General features: G+C 38.0%; 1 protein-coding gene across 1 annotated transcript; it reads right to left on the bottom strand.

The window, feature by feature from the left end:
- Positions 1 to 9,941: 9,941 nt before the first annotated feature.
- PTGS2 (prostaglandin-endoperoxide synthase 2) lies at positions 9,942 to 19,429 on the bottom strand. Its single transcript, XM_063298413.1, has 10 exons — positions 19,095 to 19,429; positions 17,364 to 17,480; positions 16,701 to 16,844; positions 15,662 to 15,805; positions 14,865 to 15,046; positions 14,119 to 14,202; positions 13,654 to 13,900; positions 12,576 to 12,862; positions 11,570 to 11,717; positions 9,942 to 11,076 (listed from the first exon to the last, which is right to left on the bottom strand). Exons 1-10 carry the CDS (start codon positions 19,144 to 19,146, stop codon positions 10,673 to 10,675), a joined length of 1,809 nt encoding a protein of 602 aa, XP_063154483.1. The 5' UTR covers positions 19,147 to 19,429; the 3' UTR covers positions 9,942 to 10,672.
- Positions 19,430 to 21,120: the final 1,691 nt, after the last annotated feature.

Raw genomic sequence — 21,120 nt, 5'->3', positions numbered from 1 at the left:
AGCTAAGGAAGATGAGAAAATGGCAGTCTCCAAATCACAGAAAAAGGAGCTGACGTATTTATTATTTTTCTAGAGGGCAAGATTAGAACTAATTACAGAAAAAGTTTTTTTTTTCTCCTAGAGTTTTCCGACAGGTGCAGGGTCCATTTTTTGGATCAACCAAATATTGATCCATTGGTTGTGATAGGAATTGACTGACCGGCGTGACTGTCAGAGCCTGAGGCCATGGGCTGAGAGAGAGTGACTGGCCCAAAGTCACCCAGATGGCTTTCACAGTCTCCTGGTTTCTAGCCTGGAGCCTTAACCACTAGACCAAACTGGCTCTCCCAATTAGAGAAAAAGAGATGTGATATACATATTGAGCTTCACTTCCTAATGATAAGAGGCATCCAACAGTGGAAAGACTACAGTAGAAGAAGCTGTCATTGGAGAACCTGGCCAGCTTCTTTTTCTATCACAAGATATAAAAAAGTGCTTATAGCATTAGTTATTAGGAGTGATTACATGAAACTTTCAAATATTAACTATTTTTAAAAAGACTGTGTAACAGATATATTGAAGGCCAATGGATGGTCTTTATTTACTTGTAAAAAGGAGTAAGAGTGCCAAGAAAATACAGAAAGTTCCTTTGCTCAGGTCACTTTATTATTTGTCTGAACCAAAAACTAAGTTTATAAAACCTAGTAGAATCCAATGAGAGGATGAACTAAATGATACAATAAAATGTTTCCTCTTTAATTTCTTGGAATGCAAATGGTAGTTTAGTGTATCTATAGAGAAGACAAAGGAAAGGCTGACAAGATATATAACAGAAAGAATTTAAAAAAAACTATTCATGAAGTCATGATACCTTGGTTCACACAATCTGCTAAGGCAAAAACAAACAAATCTCATCATGAAGCAAGAAGAAAAGGCATGGATCCTACAACAAAGATTTGGGCAAGGATTTGGACACAGCAGCCAATTGAATTTTATATGGCCATGCAAGATATAGCTGCTGTTATGCAAAGTAAGAAGCACTCCTGTGATGAAAATCCATGGTAGGATACAGTACATATGACTTGGCTGAACTACAGCCTCCAGCATCCCTGATGTGCCCAAATGCAAGGTATGCTGGGAGTTGTCATTCAGTAATATTTGAAGGGATTAGATGACCTGCCCAAAGATAGAAAGGTTCTCATTTTAGAGAATAATCCCTTTGCTTTCTAAAAGTGTGTTTGTATATGTGGTAGTGGTGGGGAATATGTGAGTAGGTGCTCTGTTTTCTTATATCCATGCTACCATGTTCATAAAGACCTAGTCACATTTTACTGAGATTGCAAGTATTGTGGGCCATGAGCCCACCCCAAAGGGAGCACTGGCTACTTTGATGATCTTGCATCCACACCATTTGCTTTTTATTCGTCAGATAGCGGGATGGAGTTGTGAGGCAGATATGACCATGATGGACCTGGTCCCATATGTAATAATTGCAAGGCAAGTGACATGTGACTTATTTCTATGTATATGGTTAATTTTTCACTTTTGCAAGTCCTGCATGGATAGCTGCTTCCTCTATAGCAGAGTGAAAAGGGTGCAGCATTCAACACACAATCAAAGGAATGTATAAATACAGTAAAAAGAAGAAAATGAATGGGTGTTAAAAAATAATTAGCCAACAGGGCAGGCCTGAACAAAGGAAAAAGGCACACCTATGCGTCTCTCTGTTTACATCAAAGTAAAGGGATCCACCTGGTTACCAGTATGGAAAATACACTTCAATATTAGCTCAGGAAAACAAACAAAGCATCATTTGGATCAACTGGATCATCATTTCCTCATTGTGAGAAGAGCCACAGCTTAGCAACAGAGTACATGCTTTGCATGCCAAAGTAATTTCCCTTTCACAGCTGGGTTGTGCTACCAAAGAAAGTAGACCATTTTAGATGAAATGAAGCAATTATTGTGATTTCTTTTTAAAAAAATATTGAAATAGATTTTGTTTACCAAAACCACAATAAGTGCACAATCCCTCCACACTGCACAATAGGAACATGCAGAACATGTATTAAAAAAATAAGAACTAACAATATTGGACAATGGTCAGCAATAGCAATTGAGCAGAATTTCACAACCCTTCTGGAAATCACCATTGATCTATCAGCTAAGAGGAAATAATGTCCTCTTCTGAGCTTCCATGAATGTTGGTTGATAGTTATAATGCACTGAAAGGACATCAAAGAATCATATGAAAGAAGGCTTCTATTCCCCCATCAAGGACTGGCAAAGGTACTCTAGAGATGGAGTATTTTTAAATTTCCCTTCCAGCAGAGATGATGGTAAAGCATCAAATTTTACAAGACAAAAGGCTGTCCTAAGAGCTGAGCATAAGACACTGGCAAGGAAAATTAACAGCTCCCAAATAAGTTCAACCAGCAAGGGCTAGAGCTCAGACCTTTCTGCAGATCCAAGAGGCTATTGAGGACTTACTGTGCTATACAAAAAGAAAGCATACGCCAGCATAGAAGTTCCCAAATCAGCATGGAAATCCTATTGAGAGTGAGTAACAATAAAAGGAGAGAGAAACAAAAGTAATATCCTTATGGAAGCTTATTACAGACCTTCCGGTCAAACATTAAATATGGATGAAACTGTTACAGGTCAGAAGACTGAACTTTCAAAGAGTGATGATGGAAGATTTAAATTCTCCTCATATATGCTGGAAATCTAGCTCCACCAACAGCCAGAGTTCCTATACTCTCTTGCTGACAACATTTTCCAGAAGGTAGAAGGAACAAGACTTCTGCTATTCTGGATGTAATATTTACCAACAGGGAGGAATTGGTTGAAGGAATGGAAGTGACTAGAACTTTGAAAGTGACTATCCTTGAACTCAGGATATCAAAGAGAGGAGGAATAGAGAAATATCTACTCTAGGCTGAACTTCAGAAGAGTGGACTTTGAGGAACTCTGATGAAAGATTTGTCAGATCCAATGGCTTGAAATTGGAAAAAGTGTCCTGATAGGATGAGAAATCCTGTGTAATGAGATTCTGAAGGGACAATTCCAAACAATCCCTACTAGAAGAAAAAATGGGAGACATCTAAAGAGACCACTGTGGATATGCACAGACTTTCCTAAAATACTGAAACAAATGAGTCATGTCTAGGAAATGGAAGGAGCAATGTGTTACCAAAAAGAGAGAGAGAGAGAAAGAGAGAGGGAGAGAGATACAGGACAGCCACCAGAAGCTTAAGGGAGAATGTCAGGCAAAAGATCAGGAAAGGTAAAGTGTTTTGTGTGGAGGAAGGGATGAACTGATAATAGGCGATGGCAAAAGAGAGAGAAAGAGATTGAGATAACGTCTTAATTCATTCTTAATTCATTCTTTAGGCCTGTCTTTGTCAGAAGGAAACCAAAGCCCTTAACTGGCCATTGATGTGCCACTAGTGGTAGGAGAGAGCTGCAGTTCAGGTAAATGAATTCAGGTCTCCAAGGCCGGATGAATTAGGTTCTATGTATCAAAGAAACTAGCAGAAGTTATAGTTAACTATAATATTTGTGAATTCCTGGAAAACTGGGAAAGTCCCAGAAGACTGGGGCAAATGCTTTTCTTATGTGTCAGCATTACTAGGTAGATCAGACAGGAAACACAACCAGATGAGCTAATTCTACTTTATTGTAAAGCTACATTAACAGAATCTGGCAAGTCTGAAAGTACAATTCTTCCACCATCTCCTTTACAGCCTGAGAAACTAGGGAGGGTCCTTCCTGAGCTTCTTGCCCTGCCTGCTATCCAGCTGGGGGCTATGCTATCTCTTCTCTGACCATTCTTTAGGCAGTATCTCTTCATCCCATCTCCCAGGGTCTTTCCCACATACCATTACATCATGTTTGAAAGAGGGAAGAAGGAGTATCCAGGAAATTACAGACCTGCTGGCCAAGATCCTTGAGCAGATTATTAAACAACATGTTTGTGAACATTTAGATATGAATGTAGCATTTAATAATACCCAGCATTATTTGTCACAAACAGGCTATGGCAGACTAACCTTTTCTTCTTTCTTGACAGAGTCAGCAGCTTAAAAGATTGGGGGAATACCATGGACATAGTGTACCTTGCCCTCAGCAAAGCATTTGATAAAGTCTCTTGTCATTATTAATAAAATGGTGAAATGTGGCTAGATGTTAGGATTCATAATTTCTGAATGGTCATACTCAAGAGATACTGATGCATAGCTTTATATTAGCTTGGAAAGTATAATTGAATGGAATGCCACAAGGTCCTAGGTTCTGTGCTGTTCAACATTTTTATGAATGAAGGCTTGCTTGAGGTGATTATTATCAAATTTGCAAATGATATAAAACTAGATGGAGTGGCTAAGAAGAGCAAGAGAATATTCAATACTATCTAGACAGGGTTGAATGGTGGGCTGAAACAAACAGGATGAACTCTTCCATCTGGGGAGAAGAAATGAAAGATTTAAGTATAGCATGAGGACACCTGGCTTGGCAATAGTACTTATGAAAAATATGTGAGTGTTCTAGTAGAACACAAGCTGAACATGAAGCAACAGTGTGATGCAGCTGCAAAAAAGATAAATGCTATTTTGGAATGAATTGACAGGAGCATAGGGCCAGGTCATAGGAAGTAATTTTTCCATCATATTCTGTCATAGTGCAGCCCCACTGCAATACTGTGTCCAGTATGGGGCACTGCAGTCTACAACGGACTTCGACAAATTGGAATGAGTTCACAGGAGGGGTACAAGGTGATGAGGAGCTGGAAACCAAGTCCTTGAAGAGTGATTAAAGGAACTAGGTATATCTAGCCTGCAGAAGAGATGAATAAGGGGAGATATGATAGCAGCCTTCAAATATTTAAATGGTTGTCATATAGGAGGGGAAGGACTCTGTTGCCCCAGAGGTCAGCACCAGAATAGATGGACTGAAGCTTCAGGAAACCTGATTCAGGTTTGATATTAGGAAGAATTTCCAGACAGTGGTAGCTGTCAAACAGTGAACTAGATTGTCTCATGAAGTGATCCATTCCTCTTCACTGGAGTTCATCAAGCAGAATCTAGATTGCTTTCTGTCTAAAGAGCTTTAGCAGATCTTGCAGGAGGTGGACTAAAAGATCTCTAAGATATTTTCCAACTCCGTGATTTTGTGAACCCACTGTTTTGGTTCAGACAAGGATCTCTCAAAGTGCATTGAAGTCAAATGTTGGGCAATACACCATAAAATTTTAGGTTTAAATTAATGCTAGACATCTGGTTTTACTTCAAAATCTATCAATCTTTCTTCACCCAATGATTTTGATTCTATGGACTGGCCACACACCAAGCAGAGTTATCGTATGGTTTGTTTTGGTATGGTATGATGTGTGAAACCATACCCAAGGGAGTGGGGACCACATATTGAAACTGTGGCCGATTTTAATCATGACTGAAGCCAGAATCCTGTTTTATATCTTGGTTTTTTTCCCCCCTTTTTGCTCTATTCAGTTCTCCTTGAGACTGGTAGAAAAAATTATAACAACAAACCAGGAATTATCAAAACACCCACAGTTATTTTGTTCTTATGCAAGACAGGCTTGTTCAGCAAACCATGGTCAGAATGCCTGGCTTAATTGAATGAGTGCAGTTAATGTAAGGCAATATACGGTAATTTTGAATACATGCCCATCTTTGCTTTATTTATTCCCCTGTTGCATGATCCAGTGATCAGTAGTACACTATGGGTACAGCCACAGTAGTTAAAGAGCAGGTCTGGCATAGGCAACACCTTCTTCTTCCAAAGAACTAAGCTGTTTCTCTGTTACTATTGTGGTATAGGAAGTGTTGCAGTGATGTTACTTTTCATTCCATTGTAGAGCCTTTAAAAGGGGGTGGGGAAGGGGGCTCTTAGAGGCATGCAGGCTATTTTAAGCTCAAAATGATCCATTTCAAACTGAAAACAGCAGTTCTGAGATTGACACTGACCTCAGAGTAATGGATATCCAATGTTATTTTGAACACTGAAGCATGTCTGGTATGGTTGGATCAACACAAGAACACCTTCACTAATGTCCGAATACCTGGTTGGAAAATTGTATATTTTGAGCTTGAAATGTTTTGTGTATACTAAGGGCAGTTGCCCCAGGGACTCCACAGAAAAGGAACCCATCAAAGGGATGGTGTTTGACATGATCAGACAGAACAATATTTTTCAATCAAGGCAGCAAATTTAATCAGTTGCAACACAAAGTATTAGTAATTTCAGTACTTCAGGTTTCCCACATATTCCTGAGTCCTGAGTCATTGACTTCAATGGACCAAAAATGTGAGTAAAAAGTACATGGATGGAGGATGAATAAAATGGGGTGGGAGTTCTCAAAAGAATATTCTGCCCATCAACCTTTCAGAGTCTTAAAAATACCCTGTTCCACCATGATAATATAAGGATCCTCAAAATCAAGTAGAGAAGCCTACGGCCTAGTTGCAGACTACCTCATCTCCCATACTGCACAATGGTCTAAGAAGAAACTATGTCAGGTCCTTTCTAAGTTAGTTTGCAACTTTTATGCCTCCAGATCCATGTAAAGGGGGACAACAGTCCTCATGCTACAGAGATAATCTTTCACCATTTAACTGCCAAATGCCTTCCCAAGTTTTGTTGTACACAAGAAAAAACCCTGGCTGAGACTATGGCACAAGCAGGAAAAAGCCACCCTGTTCCCAGCTAGTGGCTTAAAATTTTTTTTCCAGGAGCAACACTGGATAGTTTTAAAAAGAACCCTACATAAAGACTGAAGGAAATATGGGGTGGGGACTTTTGCATTCCTACGTCCACACAGCAGGACTAGGCCTGATCAGTAGTTATTCTCATATACGAAAATCAGGACAGGTACATGTTATCTCTTAGGGGTCCTGTAGCTGATAACCAGAAACAGATTAGTAGTTAGTGGGCTTTCATGGCTATTCTTAACTAGCTCTAGAACCCTATCTGAAAAGAGGGGAATACCTTATTATCACTAGGAATCTGGTGTGAATTAATAGACCTGAAAGTGCATGTCTCACCCATAGAGAGGCCGGCCTCATGTGCCGTATTAAACCATTATTTTAAAACTGTGTTTCTGAATAAGCCATAATTGGCAGGGCTCACACATGATGGGAAGCCAGAGACTGTGTTCTACAAAGCACAGTTACTTGGTCACTACCTAAAGCTAAACAAACCACATTAGGATTACTGTGAATCAGTGAACTGTGGGGTAGGGTTCCCCCAATGCTTTCACTGAATCAGTTCACTTTCTTCTTTAATTTATCAATACAGTTATTTTGTCTTTTCTTGCAATGAGGAGTTTCAGTTACTCCCAGGCCGTAAAGCCACAAACTGCTTTTTCTTGTATGGCTATCCCTTCCCATTCAGCTGTGAACTGTGGGGTAATTCCCTGATTGCTTTTGTTTGTGCAAGTTTCATTTTGAAATTCTGATATGCAGACCTAAGCAAAACCGCAACCTAGGAGAAGTCCCATTTTTCTCCAGCTCTCTCAAAAATCCTTTTAAGCACTGGGTATTTTGCCTCCAGCTTTGCACTGCTTTGGACTGGTTCCAAAATGATACTTTGCGGGAACCTCTACAATTCTTTCAATCAGCTGCATCATTTCGGAGATCACACAGCTGTCCTCTGGAACTGCCACATGATCCCTTGCAAAGGCTGGGAATTGAAATCTGAAGCAATGGACGGTTGTCATAATTACTCTCCTTTACCATGGGCAACAATTTTAATGGGGAATTCAGGCTAATAGTGTTCTGTAGAAACACCATCTTAAATCCTGTTTTTAAATTGTAGACTAACTACTCTTTACCAATGACAAAAGAAACTTGAAAGAAACACCTCCCTTCCCTCATGCAATTGAATTCTCATGATGCTTAGCTGAGGTGGGTCCTTCATGTCCATCTAATACTTAGAATTAATCATCTTTATCTATGGAGGTGCCATTCAGAGCTTCTGAGAATTCATGGGTTGACTTATCCATCATTAAGTCTGATACCGTTCCCAAAGCTAGTGGCTCCCAACCCATTCCTGAGTAAGTGTAATAATCAGTTTTGCAATGCAATGTGGTATCTTTTTTTTTAAAAAAAACAACAAACACAAAATGCATCGTATTGACATTTATTTTTGACACTCTTTTTGTGCACACCATGAATGTAAAAAATATAATTAAAATTATATTTTAATATAATTTAAATAATTACATCAATAAATTATACATTCATTTGCATTAATACATTTAAGAGGCCACAATTCAGAAAAAGTCTATTTCCTGTATGGAATTTCCTTAAATAGTAAGGTTGCAGTCAGAAATTCTTTTATCTCTTGTTTTTATAAAGTGTTCTGGAAACTTTTCTGGCTGAAGAATTAAGTAAAAATAATTTAATAAATAAACACTACAAATCCAGCAAACTCAATCATATACAAAAATGTGTCAAATTCACTCTGGGTTGAGACATTCATTTTGCACATAAGCAGCTATAATCTAAACACCCATCCAAGACCAGCTTGCTGAGATAAATATTATTTTTCTTGGTTCCCACCCACCCCCTTTTTTTTTTTTCAAGAAATGGAAACCTATTATAAAAACAAACTGATCTGTGTGCTAAATACATTGAACAAAATGCAGAAAAAACATGGTTCTGTAGCATGGCCTTTTACAGTGTATTACCAATTATTATTACAAGTATTTATATAATAGAAGTACTGTACAAAAATACACAGAGTAATAAAAGACAAACGGATGAAAAGAGGCAACACTGACCAAGATGAAGCACTAAGGGAAAAAAATTAAAATTAAACATTCAGTACAAGAAAGGGCAGGGTACCCTATTGCTGAAGAAAGGGCAATTGAAAAAAATCATAGCAATAGGAAACTTAAGATACATAGGAGACCAATTTGAGTAAGACAGTGTTGTTGTCCAAGCAAAAATTCAGGTAGTTGGACATAATCTGCTAGAGATTCTCCTCTGCACGTTCCAGTGATTTGAGAACACTAACAGCAACAAGACTTTATTAAGAGCACCCTAACAGTACTCTTTGGTTATCCTGAGATTTCTTTTTACAGCCAGCAATATTTTTCCCTTTAATTGTTCATCTTGCCAAAAGAAAAAAAAAAAAACTTTACACATACCACCAAATTTGGGAACTAGTTAGGGTCTTCTTTTTTCCCCCCCAAAATAAAATTCTTGTTTCTGTCAGACCCTATTAGATTTCACATGTTTCTTCAGCCATACAAAATACTTAACATTTAACAAACATAATGCAGGAGAACTGCATTTTTCAAGTTATAAGTCAACTATAGAATCTACCCTTCCAATAATATTAGAGGAAATGTAGTGTTAGGCTGTTAATGTTGAACTGGCCTTCTTTGCATAAAGTGCAGTGCTAAGAGAGAGATTCTAGATGTCAAAATCATATTGAAATTCAGCATGAGTGTTAGGACCTTAATTATATCCAGAACCCACACTTCTCCCCTGTGGGAGACAGGATCATCCCCACCTTACAACTGATATAAGAAAATAAAAAGAAGTTAATTACCAGTTACTCTATGGAAACTTGATGGCAAATTGGGGAGAAAAATGACTTAATGTCTGATTAGTGGACAATTATTAAACTGATTAATGTAAAAGTGGGTTTTAGCGGTATTGTATAATTAATTTTCTTACAGCTTCTGCAAATAAGAAAGGGTACAAATGAAAGATACATGAGGCAATGCAGTAACTGCAGGTATTGAAAAAATTTCATCATTTGAAAGCTTGCCAATCTCTGCTTTTCTTCAAATTATTACTTCCTAAATGTATTTCCTAAATATTTGTTTCAGTTAAGAGTATTTCTATAGTGCCAAGCCATGTTTGGATCATTATAAAATTGCATTCATTTTCTTCACTTTTTCAGGCAAATGAGAACTAAAATTGAAAACACTGAAAAACAAATTGTATTTTTGGGGGGTGGGGGTTACTTGTTCCTATTCATTTAATAAGGAAATATATGGGAACTGAATCAAAAACTAAGGCCTTTTCTTTAAGAGTAGAGGATAATACTTTTGCTTAACTGAGATGAGACTACTCAGGAAATGAAATCAGTTTGCCAGAAAATTGTCAGTTTTCAAAATCTTACAGTTTCTTATATAAAATTGCTTGTGAAAATTCATTTTCCACTTCCTGATTTTATATCAGTTAACACAGAGGCCAATTTAGACATTTTACCTCCTAAATTTTTGTTCGGTAGTATTGTAAAAATGCATAACCTTGGCCAACTCCCTACTCTTCTTTTTTATTCCTCATTCATTTGGTAAGGCCCTTCCTTGAAGGAATTAGCTAGCTATTTAAATACCTTTTCAATGTTGAATTAATAACGCTTAACCTGCTTTAACATCGTGATGCCAAGTTGAAAAAACACTCAAGGTTATTGTTTGTATTTAAAGCAGCAAATCTGAAGCCCTTGATCCATTTTGGAATATCTCATTCTGGTACAGAAGACAATGAAGAAATCCTGTCCTGCAAATCTAAGCAGAACTCCCTTCAAGTCAGACATCCTGAATTAGATGCCAGGGCACAGGAAAATATACAGAGCTCCATGGTGGTTTTGTTTGAAGCATAAATAAATATTGTTATATAAATAAATTAATAAATAAATACACAAACAGTGCTTATTTCTACAATTCGGCCGACCGCTCTTTGAGTAGTACGGCAGGGCTGATTTCATCTATCGACCTGCTGGAGGTGCTGACGTTATTTGTTGCCACTGTTTCAGAGCTGATGACATGGAAGGCTGTGAGGGGACAGCCCTCCACATTATTGCAGATGAGGCTTTGGAGGGAGGCTGTATTCACAATGTCAAAGCCCACTCTACCCCCAAAAGTACTTGGCTTCCAGTATTCAGGTGAGCAGATGGCATTTCCCATAAGACCTTTCAAGGAGAAGGGTGCCCCAAGTTCAATCATGGTCTCACCAAAGACGGCTCCAGGACGTGGCTTTTCAACAAGAAGAGCAGGGTACAGTTCCATAGCATCAATATCTCCATAGAGCTCTTCAAGTTCTGCAGCCATTTCTTTTTCACCTGTAATAAAGACATCTATATTCAGAACAAAGGAAACTCTACTTTCTTGATCTGTGACTGCTGTACACATATCTTTTCACAGTTCAGATCATTCTCTAGCTTACTTTTACTTTTTGTTTTAGATGATAAATTATGTGTTGATTTATTGCTTGAATATTGCATTTTAATCTTGGTGAGACAGCACAGAACATAGTCTAATCTAAATCAATGGACCTGCTGCTTTCAATCCCTTGAAACAAGGGTGGTGCAATTTTTCCTAGCTCAGGGTCACAGTTTGCCTTAAAGCATTGCAGAGATTGTATTTCATTATTAATATTAGTGTAGCTAATACAACAACTCTGTGTATTTAACAGTTTTCCCCCTTGATTAAAAGTTACAATTCAGTGGCAATTTGTGTTGAAGCTTTTTAGGTTGTGTACCCTTGTCATAACTGGAGATGCTAAGAACTGGACTGGGGGCACAACATGCTCGCTTGCTTGTAAGTAAGTCTTACCAGTAAGTTCTTCAAATGATGTAAAAGGTTTCAGCAGAAAGTACTTTCGGTATTCATTCAAGGATCGGTACCTCATCTGCCGAGTTTGATCAATAGAAGCTTTAGCTACTTTCTGCACTACAGCGGGAACATTCCTACCCCCAGCTACCTGTTTGCAAAAAAAACAAAATAATATGAAAAATCAAAATGAAGACACAGTGCTGAATTACGTTAGGCCAGATAGAGCAGTGTTATTCATTTCAAGGCTTTTATGCTTATTGATATCTTGCTCCCAAAGAAAGACAAGTACAAAACAAGAAGGATAATATAGTTTAGTACGCCATTGGCATGGATTCCCAATATCTCTTCTGAGTAGCAAAACAGAAAAAGATCATCTATTTTCTGTATTCAATTAGTTTGGCTACTTCAGTCACATATTTACATTATCACTACCAAGGTCTAGTTTTCAGAGAAATGAGTTTGGATTACATACATACTCAAATCTGGTTTATTAAAAAGAAAGATAGCTAGAGCACTTTTTGCTGATACTTAGTTTTATATGTGGAGGTATTTAAAAAAAAGGAACATTTTGTCATGTGCTCTGAAGCAGAAGCTCAGAGTATCCTCCTCAGTACAAAAACTACTTTTCTATCGTAACAGAGACATATACCTAACATGAAGCAATGGAATAGCATCCTTTGGAATCAAATGGCACAAGAATACTGGATAAACTCAGTTGCATATGTTACATGTAAAGGCCATTCTCAATATGCAGCATAAGAAGATCAAATCATATAGCTATCACAATAAAAATTACAGGCAGTATCAGACCCAAGTATCAGTAGGACTATTCTTTTTCTTTTCTTAAAACCTTTTCAGATATGGTGGTGATTTACCAAAGGACAGCTATGCTATTATAGAAGTTGGGAGATATAGTTGTATAAATAAATAAATACATTTCTGCTGCCTCAAGCTAGATGAAGTGCAATCTTGATCAAAGTGCAAGAAAGAGGAGAAAGAGTCTTACCCTTCCAGCCTTTTGCTTGGAGAAAGACTGCACCATGTGAGAAAGGCCGTGTTCTAACATAATGGAATTGTTATACAGGAACTGCTGGTAAGTGTATTCTTGGTTCTGGATTTGAAAGGTATCGGGCAGAAGAGGATGCCAGTGGTAGAGAGTGTTGAACTCTGATGCTATTCTGTTCTGATATTGAAATCGCTGGTTGAAGAGAAGTTCTGGATCAAACTTCAGTTTGAAATGGTATCCACTTAAATGTTGCACATAATCTTCAATCACAATCTTGATGGTTTCTCCTTTAAGAAAAGATACAATAAAATCAGCACTGCAGTTCGGATTCCTTGACAGCACCAAATATTTAATCTCACTATTCCAAAATGGCTTGTTCTGTGACTGGCAGAATTCTGTACTGCAAGTTAAGCCAAATAATACGCAAATAATCCCAACCAATATAAGAAATGATCTATCTTGGCTAGCATTATATTTCCCAGTTACCAGAGAATGACTCTGTGAAGTTCAGATACAGATCACAATTGTAACAACCATCCTTTAGAGTCTTCTTTCAGCAAATGGTGTTCAGAGAGGTAATGCAAATTAATTGTCATGGGTTGCATTTATATCTGAAATCTCGTGCATTATAATAATGAAGACAGACTCCTTCCCATATTCTTTTCTACAACTGTATCTCACTGTTTCCTTTCCCATGAAGCTCCAAAGCTACTGCTTATTATTCTCTGTTGACTGACAGAAAGAGAAGCCTATCTGGATCCTTTGTCTGAACATTCTGTAGCTATTCTAGACACTCTCTCTTTATTCTGAGGGGGTGGGATATATTCATGTTTCTCACCCTATCCCAAACCATTTTTTGATGGCATACTTGAGATCACCCTCAAAGGCTACCCAACCTTACTTTTTGTCCAAAAGCTCCTTTACAGTTCAGCAATAGACAGGCAGTAGCTTCATACAATGAACTTCTACTTAAGCACTATAGCTTGTAGATGCTTACAGATCCTCCCCTTTACATTTCTAAATAATACTATTTTTTAGATTTCACAGGATGGTGTATGTGCATTATTTGTTAAATTACCTATCAAGATCAGTCTGGCAGTCTGAAATAGTTGTTCATCATCCCATTCTGGGTGTTCTCTCTTAAGAATGTCACAGACCCGATTGTGTTCCCGGAGCCACAATGTGGCATACATCATCAGTCCTGGAACCAAGCCAAAGACCTCCTGTCCTACAGAAAATTTCAGGTGGTCAGGGATGTGAGGTGGATAGATCATTTCTGCCTGAGTTTCTTTCACAGTAGGTGGATACATTTCTCCATCAATCATCTGTAATTAAAAACAAAAGTAAATGAAAACTGCATGTTATGAATGCAATTTATAAAAACAAAATTCTGTCCTACTCAATGTCACTTCAAATGGTAAGCTGATAGAAAAGATAGTGAGTTTGAGTTTTCCAATTTCATTAGATGAATGAGTCCTTTCTTTATGGGGCAGCACTACATCAAGTAGAACTGAAAGAATTTCTCAAGGAAACCCAAACCCACCTGAAATTTTAGCTTTCCGTCCTTAAGAAGTCTTAGTTTCATCTGCCTGTCCAAAGTCTCTCCATAGATGTGACTAAGATCAACCTGTTCATAGAACGAAGAAAGAAAATTTATATTCAGCCCTTAAACAAGAGAGAACACCTATAAATATAGTGAATGCCAGCCAGAGATAATTCCTATAATTTTCTTGAACAGTATACAATATGGGGGACGGGGGCAGAAGCAGGGGAAATTCCCTTACATCAGTGGAATTTCAATGGCCCATTATCTCATGAAGCATCTGGGCACAATACAGTCAAGCATTCTAAAAACTGAAATTATTAACCTTGGCTAGTTTCTACATTTCAGGTACTCAGCTATACTTCTAAATGTTATATTTTTTGCTCTTCTAAAAAGCGAAGTGAATGGTTTTCATAAAGATGTCCTTTGCTCTTAAAAGTTTCTAACCAAGCTAGTTTCTTTTGGATTAAAAAAAAAATACACGCAAGAATAGTATTTGTAGCACAGCTAATCTGAATGGATGATATGAACTAGCTTAATTCTTTGAGGAACTGATTAGATGATGAAACATGCCACTTTTCCCAAGGAGAACAGATTATTTCAGAGAGACTTGCAGTGAAGTGTGCCAATCGCTATATTTATGCTGCTCCCTCAAGTACTTCAAGATATTCATTCTCAACACAGCACTTAACAAAAATGTTGCTTGTTACAACTTAACAAGCCAAATCATAGTTCTTTGGTCTTACCCCATGTCCAAGACCTTTTGTGAAGGCTGGTCCTTTCTGAGTATCTGTCTTGAAGTACTGGTGAGTGAAATGCTGGGCAAAGAAGGTGAACATGACATTTGTGCCTTGAGGATCGGGAATGAATTTTCTCCTTAGTAAGAATTTTTCTACAATTACTTTTGAATCTGGAAGCTCCTTCTTGCCTGAAATATAAAGCAAACATTTATTTTCTGGCATTTGTAGACAAAGGAAGCCAATGTTTGCATTTTCAGACATTCCAACTTTTTACTGAAATAAAATTGCAATAAGAAGGAAACACAGCACTGATATAGAACAAAACATTGCTACTCCTTTGCAGATTAAACTTGATCTATGTAATTATACTCTAGCACAATGGAGTGCTTGTCTTAGTCTCTTGTCTTAGTTTTAACTTGTGACCAATTTGGTTGCCATGATAATACTGCAGATATATCCATAGAGTCACCCATGCCCCATATCTTTGACAAGTTTGGCATAATATTTCACTGGGAAAAGAATCTGCTGTAACAAGTACTCAATATCTGACATTTTCTTTTATAGCATTTTCTAAAATTTAAGTCCCATTTGGGCATTCACTGCTCACGTTTCATGACTGCTTGTTGCTCTGTTCTGTCTACACAATGAGGAAGAGGTATCTGTTAACAAGAGTCTGTTCTCTTCCCCTATAATTTCCTAATCCCTGTTTTAACTTTACAACTTTGGCTATTTCAGCACAACTCTGCTTCATTTATGAGTACCTTTCCTCCAGTCCTCATGCACTGATTTGCTTTCCTTCTTACCTTTTACGCCCATTGGGGTGGGGCAGTCATGCTCCACTGGTGGAACAGCTCGAGTATAGTAGGAAAGATTGGAGTAGGCTTCCCAGCTTTTGTAACCATAATGGCCATTATATGTTGATGGGCTTTCAATTAAGTGGGATCTGGCTAAAAAAGGAGATGAGAAAAAATTGTATTAATGCTAAAACTTGTAACTAGCATCCATATATTACCTCAAATATAAATTTTAAAGAGTATGTCCCAATAAAATCCAAGAATTAGATTTCAATTCTATATATCTCAGTTCCCTAAGTTTAAATAATACACTTTTTAAACTCAGCTTCGCTGTCACTAAATTGGATATAATATCTCATAACTTTATATAGGGGACCCTAAATAGCTTTCAGAAATTATTAATCATTGTCTTAATTCCAGAAAAAAACAATCCAAAGGAAAAGCAATTGGCAACCCACTAAGCATCCTTCCACCCACTGTATATTTCTTTTAATACTCAGAGGCTGTACATATCTTATCTACCCTACCACAGATAATTTTGTGTGGGATTATAGAAATCTCTCCTCGAGGTTTTTTAAACCAGTGAACGGGATACTCTGTACTAGCCACATATTATGCCAATAGTCTTTATCTAGATGTACTGATTCAGAATCAGTTCAAGCACTCAGTCTGTAAATGCTGCCAGAGTTTAAATATTCTTTTTATTTTTCAGACTTTCTCCTGGCCTAACTTGTAAACAGAGTTTTAAGAGTAGTTTTATTTTTGCCATTCTCTTTAAAGAGGACCAACTATACCAAAGGTATGTAAAAAAACAGAATTTCAATTTACTGTAGCTTTGTCAAATACCACATTTATTAGCTATTTTAATCAATACATACAGTTCTCTAGAGAGCTGAAATTGCTACAGCTATGATTAAGGCTACAGTCTTCCTTACCTAAGGATAAGGAACTCAAAATTAAGGAACTCACTGAACTCAATAAGACTGATTTTCAAGTATAAGAAAACAAGATTAGCCTGTACGAGCAATGTAAGAGTTGGAAGACTTACACATTAGAATGTATCTCATTATGGCATTGTGGAGGAATGGAATGTTGTTGATTATATCCCAGATGGCTTTGAAGTGTGTGAGTATATAGTGTACTGTGTCTGGAGCAGGCTTTAACTTAAGTCTGAGCCAAGTATAAAATTCCGCTGCATAAAAAGTATAGAAACAAAATTTATTAGGAAACTGCCTTTTATCAAGTCAGATGATTGCATGATCTACTTCAATATTGTCTATACCAGCATTTCTCAATATTTCCTTTACAGACTCCTTGAAAATAGATGGTGCTTTCAGCAGGACTTTTTAAAAAGTTTATTTACTAATCAAAGCACAAATGTAATAAAAATATATTCTTTTGATCTGTCAGCATCATCAAATTCATGAAAGTCAGACTGTAGGCCTGAGCCTATGTATCATGTTTGCTTAACTACACATCATTAAAACATCCTTGATCCCCACCTCCCCTAACCCTTAAATGCAGTACAAATGTTCTGCATCCTTATGCATCCTAACCCTATCACTGTCTCTAGGCTACACAGATGAAAATCTTATTTTCAGGCCCTTAAAAAGGAGTCTATCCTAAACCTGCCTGGACATAATCTGAAAAAGTTATGGTCTTTCTCTTACAAATTCATTATATCAATAATAATACTTTCAGAGATACGTACGTGTAGTGCAATTTTCCCCGTAAAAACCAGTCCGTGTACAGTCACATTCATATTGATCAAAACCTTTTGTCATGCACACACCTCGGTTTTGACATGGATTTGAACAGCAAGGATTGGCTAAAATAGAATTAAGACATATGAAGCAATTTGATTTAAAACCCTGTAAAGTCCCATAAAATTAGTTCCGTCAGTGCAAATATGTAAATCCTTTGAGTCAATTCCCATTCAATACCATCAGATCACGTTTGCTCTATGCAGCATCTCGCTATATCTTTGAGACAGACAAACCCTGTCCACTGGCACAAACAGCCACAGGGTAACTAGCTATAGCAGCCAATTTACATTTGGGTCCATGGCCCCTTTTAAAAATGCCAAAGTACCAAGAGGTCCCAAAAGTTGAGGGTGGGGGGGGGGGAGGAGAAGGCTGTCATAGACTGTGAGTTAACTGACTGTTATGAGCTACATTATTAAATACTTAAACATGTTTTGCTTCTCCACCCATGGCTGTATCAAGACAAAATGATGTTAGATTCACATTCTGCCTCTCCTTCAAGAGCACTAGGTGGTATAAATATCCTCCAATTTCTACTTTTCCAATTTTGCCCCTACCCCCAACAACAAAGACATATTGTGGTAAGGGAGCGTGACTTGCCCAGATTCACCCAGGAAGTTGCCATGGCTGAGGGTGACTTGAAGCTGGTTCTTCCCAGTTCAAGACCAACACCTTAACCATTATATCACACTGGCTCCAGAAGCAGGCTGGTAGCTGCTATCCAGGCTTTCATCTAAGGAACTTTTCAGCCTTATCTGAGACGCCAAAAATTGATCCTGGGAGTTTTGCTATGAAATGCTTATATTCTGCCTATGAGCTTTGGACACTGCAGTGAAATAGACAAACAGCTGAATATTAACTTCAGCACTAGTGGGAAGGACAGTGTCTCCAAAAACATTGCAGAATGCTAAGCTAACTTAGGGGTGCACAGAATGCTGTGGGACAATCATAGCTTGGTCCCCCAGTGAAAAAGGCTCAGGGGGTGCTCAAGAAGGCCATGCACACACCTGTACTGTGTTGCCACTGGTGCTGTCTGGCATCTGCTGCTTGGCTGTGTAATGAGTGGCCAGCCCCCAACCCTTTCCCACTCCAATACCTGTGCCAAACATATTAAAATAGAAATCCAAAAGCTCAGGAAATAAAATACGGGAAAAGCTGTGTTTGTTATTCCTTGTTGCACTCTTTTCCATATAACATTTGTGATTTCTATTTTCAACATTTTTTGTCTATTTTTCACATGTCAGTAAGATAGATACTTAAGCAACAGAGAATGTATCTTTCTCTAGGGCTGGGTCCTGCTTCTATGAAAATAATGAATTCATGTTTTACCCCTAACCCTATACATATTTAACCTGTGAGCAAATCCCATTAAATATAATCAAGTTTACTTACAGGGGTCAGGCATAAAATTTTAGAGCTAACATGCTTCCAGCCTGCTCATATCCCAAACTGACGCTCTGCAAGAATTGCATCAAACAATCTCTAGTTTCAAAGGATTCTTATAAATCCCTCAATTCTTTTTTTTTAAGTTACAGGCACCTTCAACCTTTATTTTTGCATAAAGTTAAAGGCATTAGGAATTAAAATAAAAATCATGGCCTTGAAAAGCTTTGCTAGAAGTCAAGAGAAAGCCAACAGTGGGGGAAACAAAAAAGCGTCGAAAAATTAGCAACACTAACCTGCTTGACTGAAAGCCAAGAGAGAAAATAAAAACACGGCTGGCACAATCATGTCCAGTTTCGGGCAGAAAATAGCCAACTCGGCGTCCGGTTTTCTTTTCCCTTAACTTCTCCTGCAGTTGCGTACTCTGGAGAAGTTCTGCCGCCGCGGCGCTTTCCGCGAGAAAACTATCCAGCTCTGCAGGACTCTGGATTCGATCCGGAGCAGCTTCGGCCTTTATGCTCCGTTCGTGACTCAACTTCTTCCCGGAAGACTTCCGGGACCGCCCTTCATACGCAAATAGGGTGGGAGCACTTAAGTTTAGGGTCAGTTTTTTTCTCAGGTAATTTCCACCGGGTAGCCCCCTCCCTCCGAGTGCCGCCAAACCCCGGGAAAAATGTTGCAACTGGGAAGAGCGGAGCACTTCGGGCACGCACGCATCCCCGCCCGGCCCCCCTCGCCGTGAGGAGAGTGAAGCGTCCGAAGCTCCTCAGGCGCCAGAAAAGCCGCCGACGCTGTTTGTCTTCAACCTCGCACGCCCCTTTGGGGCTCCCCGTCTGTTGTGCTCAGAATCCTTGCCCCAAATCGCAAGCCTCCACCCCGGTACGTAGAGAGCGCCAGAATATTCCCTCCGATGATCTTGATGGCTTTCCTACGTTTGCCTCAACTGTAGTTGCCTCAGGGACTTCGTGTATGTCAGAGTCAAGGGATAATCCGGGCAGCCGTTTCTCCGTCTCTGCTCCCCACCTCATTCCTAACTGGATGCGCTTCTCTCCTCCATCCCCAGCCGCCCCTTCAATTCCTAACTAATCTGGCCAATAATAAAGCACGACTTTGTCGCCAAGTGACAAAGCGCTGGCTGGCTTTTCAGTGGCTTCGTTTCCTTTTTCTTCCCTTCTTTCTCGGCTGCTGAGAACCATTTTTCCCACCGCTTGCCGCGCAAGATTTCAGCCGCGGCTGCAGCGCGCGGTTTTTAAAACGGTCAAAAATACCTCCCTTTGAAACGTACTGGTATTGTCAGGAATCCTTGGGGAAGCCTGGAAAGTTTTTTTTTAAATGAATCTTTATTAATTTATTTAAATATACATAAAATTACATACAAACAATAATATCTTACAATACAAAAAAGAGAAGAAGAGAGAAGAAAAAGGGCGAAAAAAGGAAAGAGAAGAAAAAGAAAAGAGAAAAAATATATAAAAATAAAAAAGTAATAATAAAAAAATAAAATGAAATGAAAAATAAATAAATAAATAAATAGAAAGGTTTGGGTTTCCAACTTTCTAGATGGTACAGCTTAATATCCTAGCATATTATTATTATTTCCTTAATTCTCTAAATTGCCTTCATTAATTCTAATTAAAATAATTTGCTGTTTACATACTATATGTTCATATTAACATTTTGAGTCCATTCCACATATTTAAAAAAGGGTGTCCAGTCCTTTTGAAAATCTTCCATATTTTTATCGCTTGGTTGGTCCGTTAGTTTTGCCATTTGTGCCAAGTTTAGGGATTTAAGTATCCATTCTTCCACAGATGGGATTAATTCTTCTTTCCACTTTGTGGCATAAATAATTCAGGCCGAAGTAATCAAATACAGTAGAAGTTTTCCATAGTTTTTTTCCAAATCTTTGTTCATAAAGCCCAATAAGTAGAGTTCCGATGATTTATCAACGTTTACTGCCAACATTTTGCAAATTATATTATGTACAGATGACCAAATTTTTTTCGCTTTTTTACAGGTCCACCACATATGATATAAAGTTCCAATTTCTTTTTTACATTTCCAACAAACATTTGACGTATTTCAAAACATTTTCGATAATTTTTCAGGAGTAATATACCACATGTACATCATTTTATTAAAAAATTCTTTTAAATTATAATTTGATGTAAATTTTAATCCCTTAGTCCACATTCTTTCCCAAACATCGTATTCAATATTGTATCCAAATTTTTTCTCCCATTTGTTCATACATTGCTTGATTTGTACATTTAATATTCTCATTTGTAATAGCATTTTATATGTTTTAGAGATCATGTGGTC

Source organism: Candoia aspera, chromosome 3 (genome assembly GCF_035149785.1).
Source record: "Candoia aspera isolate rCanAsp1 chromosome 3, rCanAsp1.hap2, whole genome shotgun sequence".
Lineage (NCBI taxonomy): Eukaryota > Metazoa > Chordata > Lepidosauria > Squamata > Boidae > Candoia > Candoia aspera.
The sequence above is the reverse complement of the archived record's forward strand: the minus strand, read 5'-3'. Positions and strand labels throughout refer to the sequence as shown.

What these genes read in the sequence shown, in the direction of transcription:
- PTGS2 (XM_063298413.1), bottom strand. Translation starts at nt 19,146, where the DNA reads ATGATTGTGCCAGCCGTGTTTTTATTTTCTCTCTTGGCTTTCAGTCAA. An exon ending in CTTGGCTTTCAGTCAAGCAG is followed by an intron (nt 17,481 to 19,094) that starts GTTAGTGTTGCT and finishes ATTCTATTTTAG; the next exon opens with CCAATCCTTGCTGTTCAAAT. An exon ending in ACGGAAAGCTAAAATTTCAG is followed by an intron (nt 13,901 to 14,118) that starts GTGGGTTTGGGT and finishes TTTTAATTACAG; the next exon opens with ATGATTGATGGAGAAATGTA.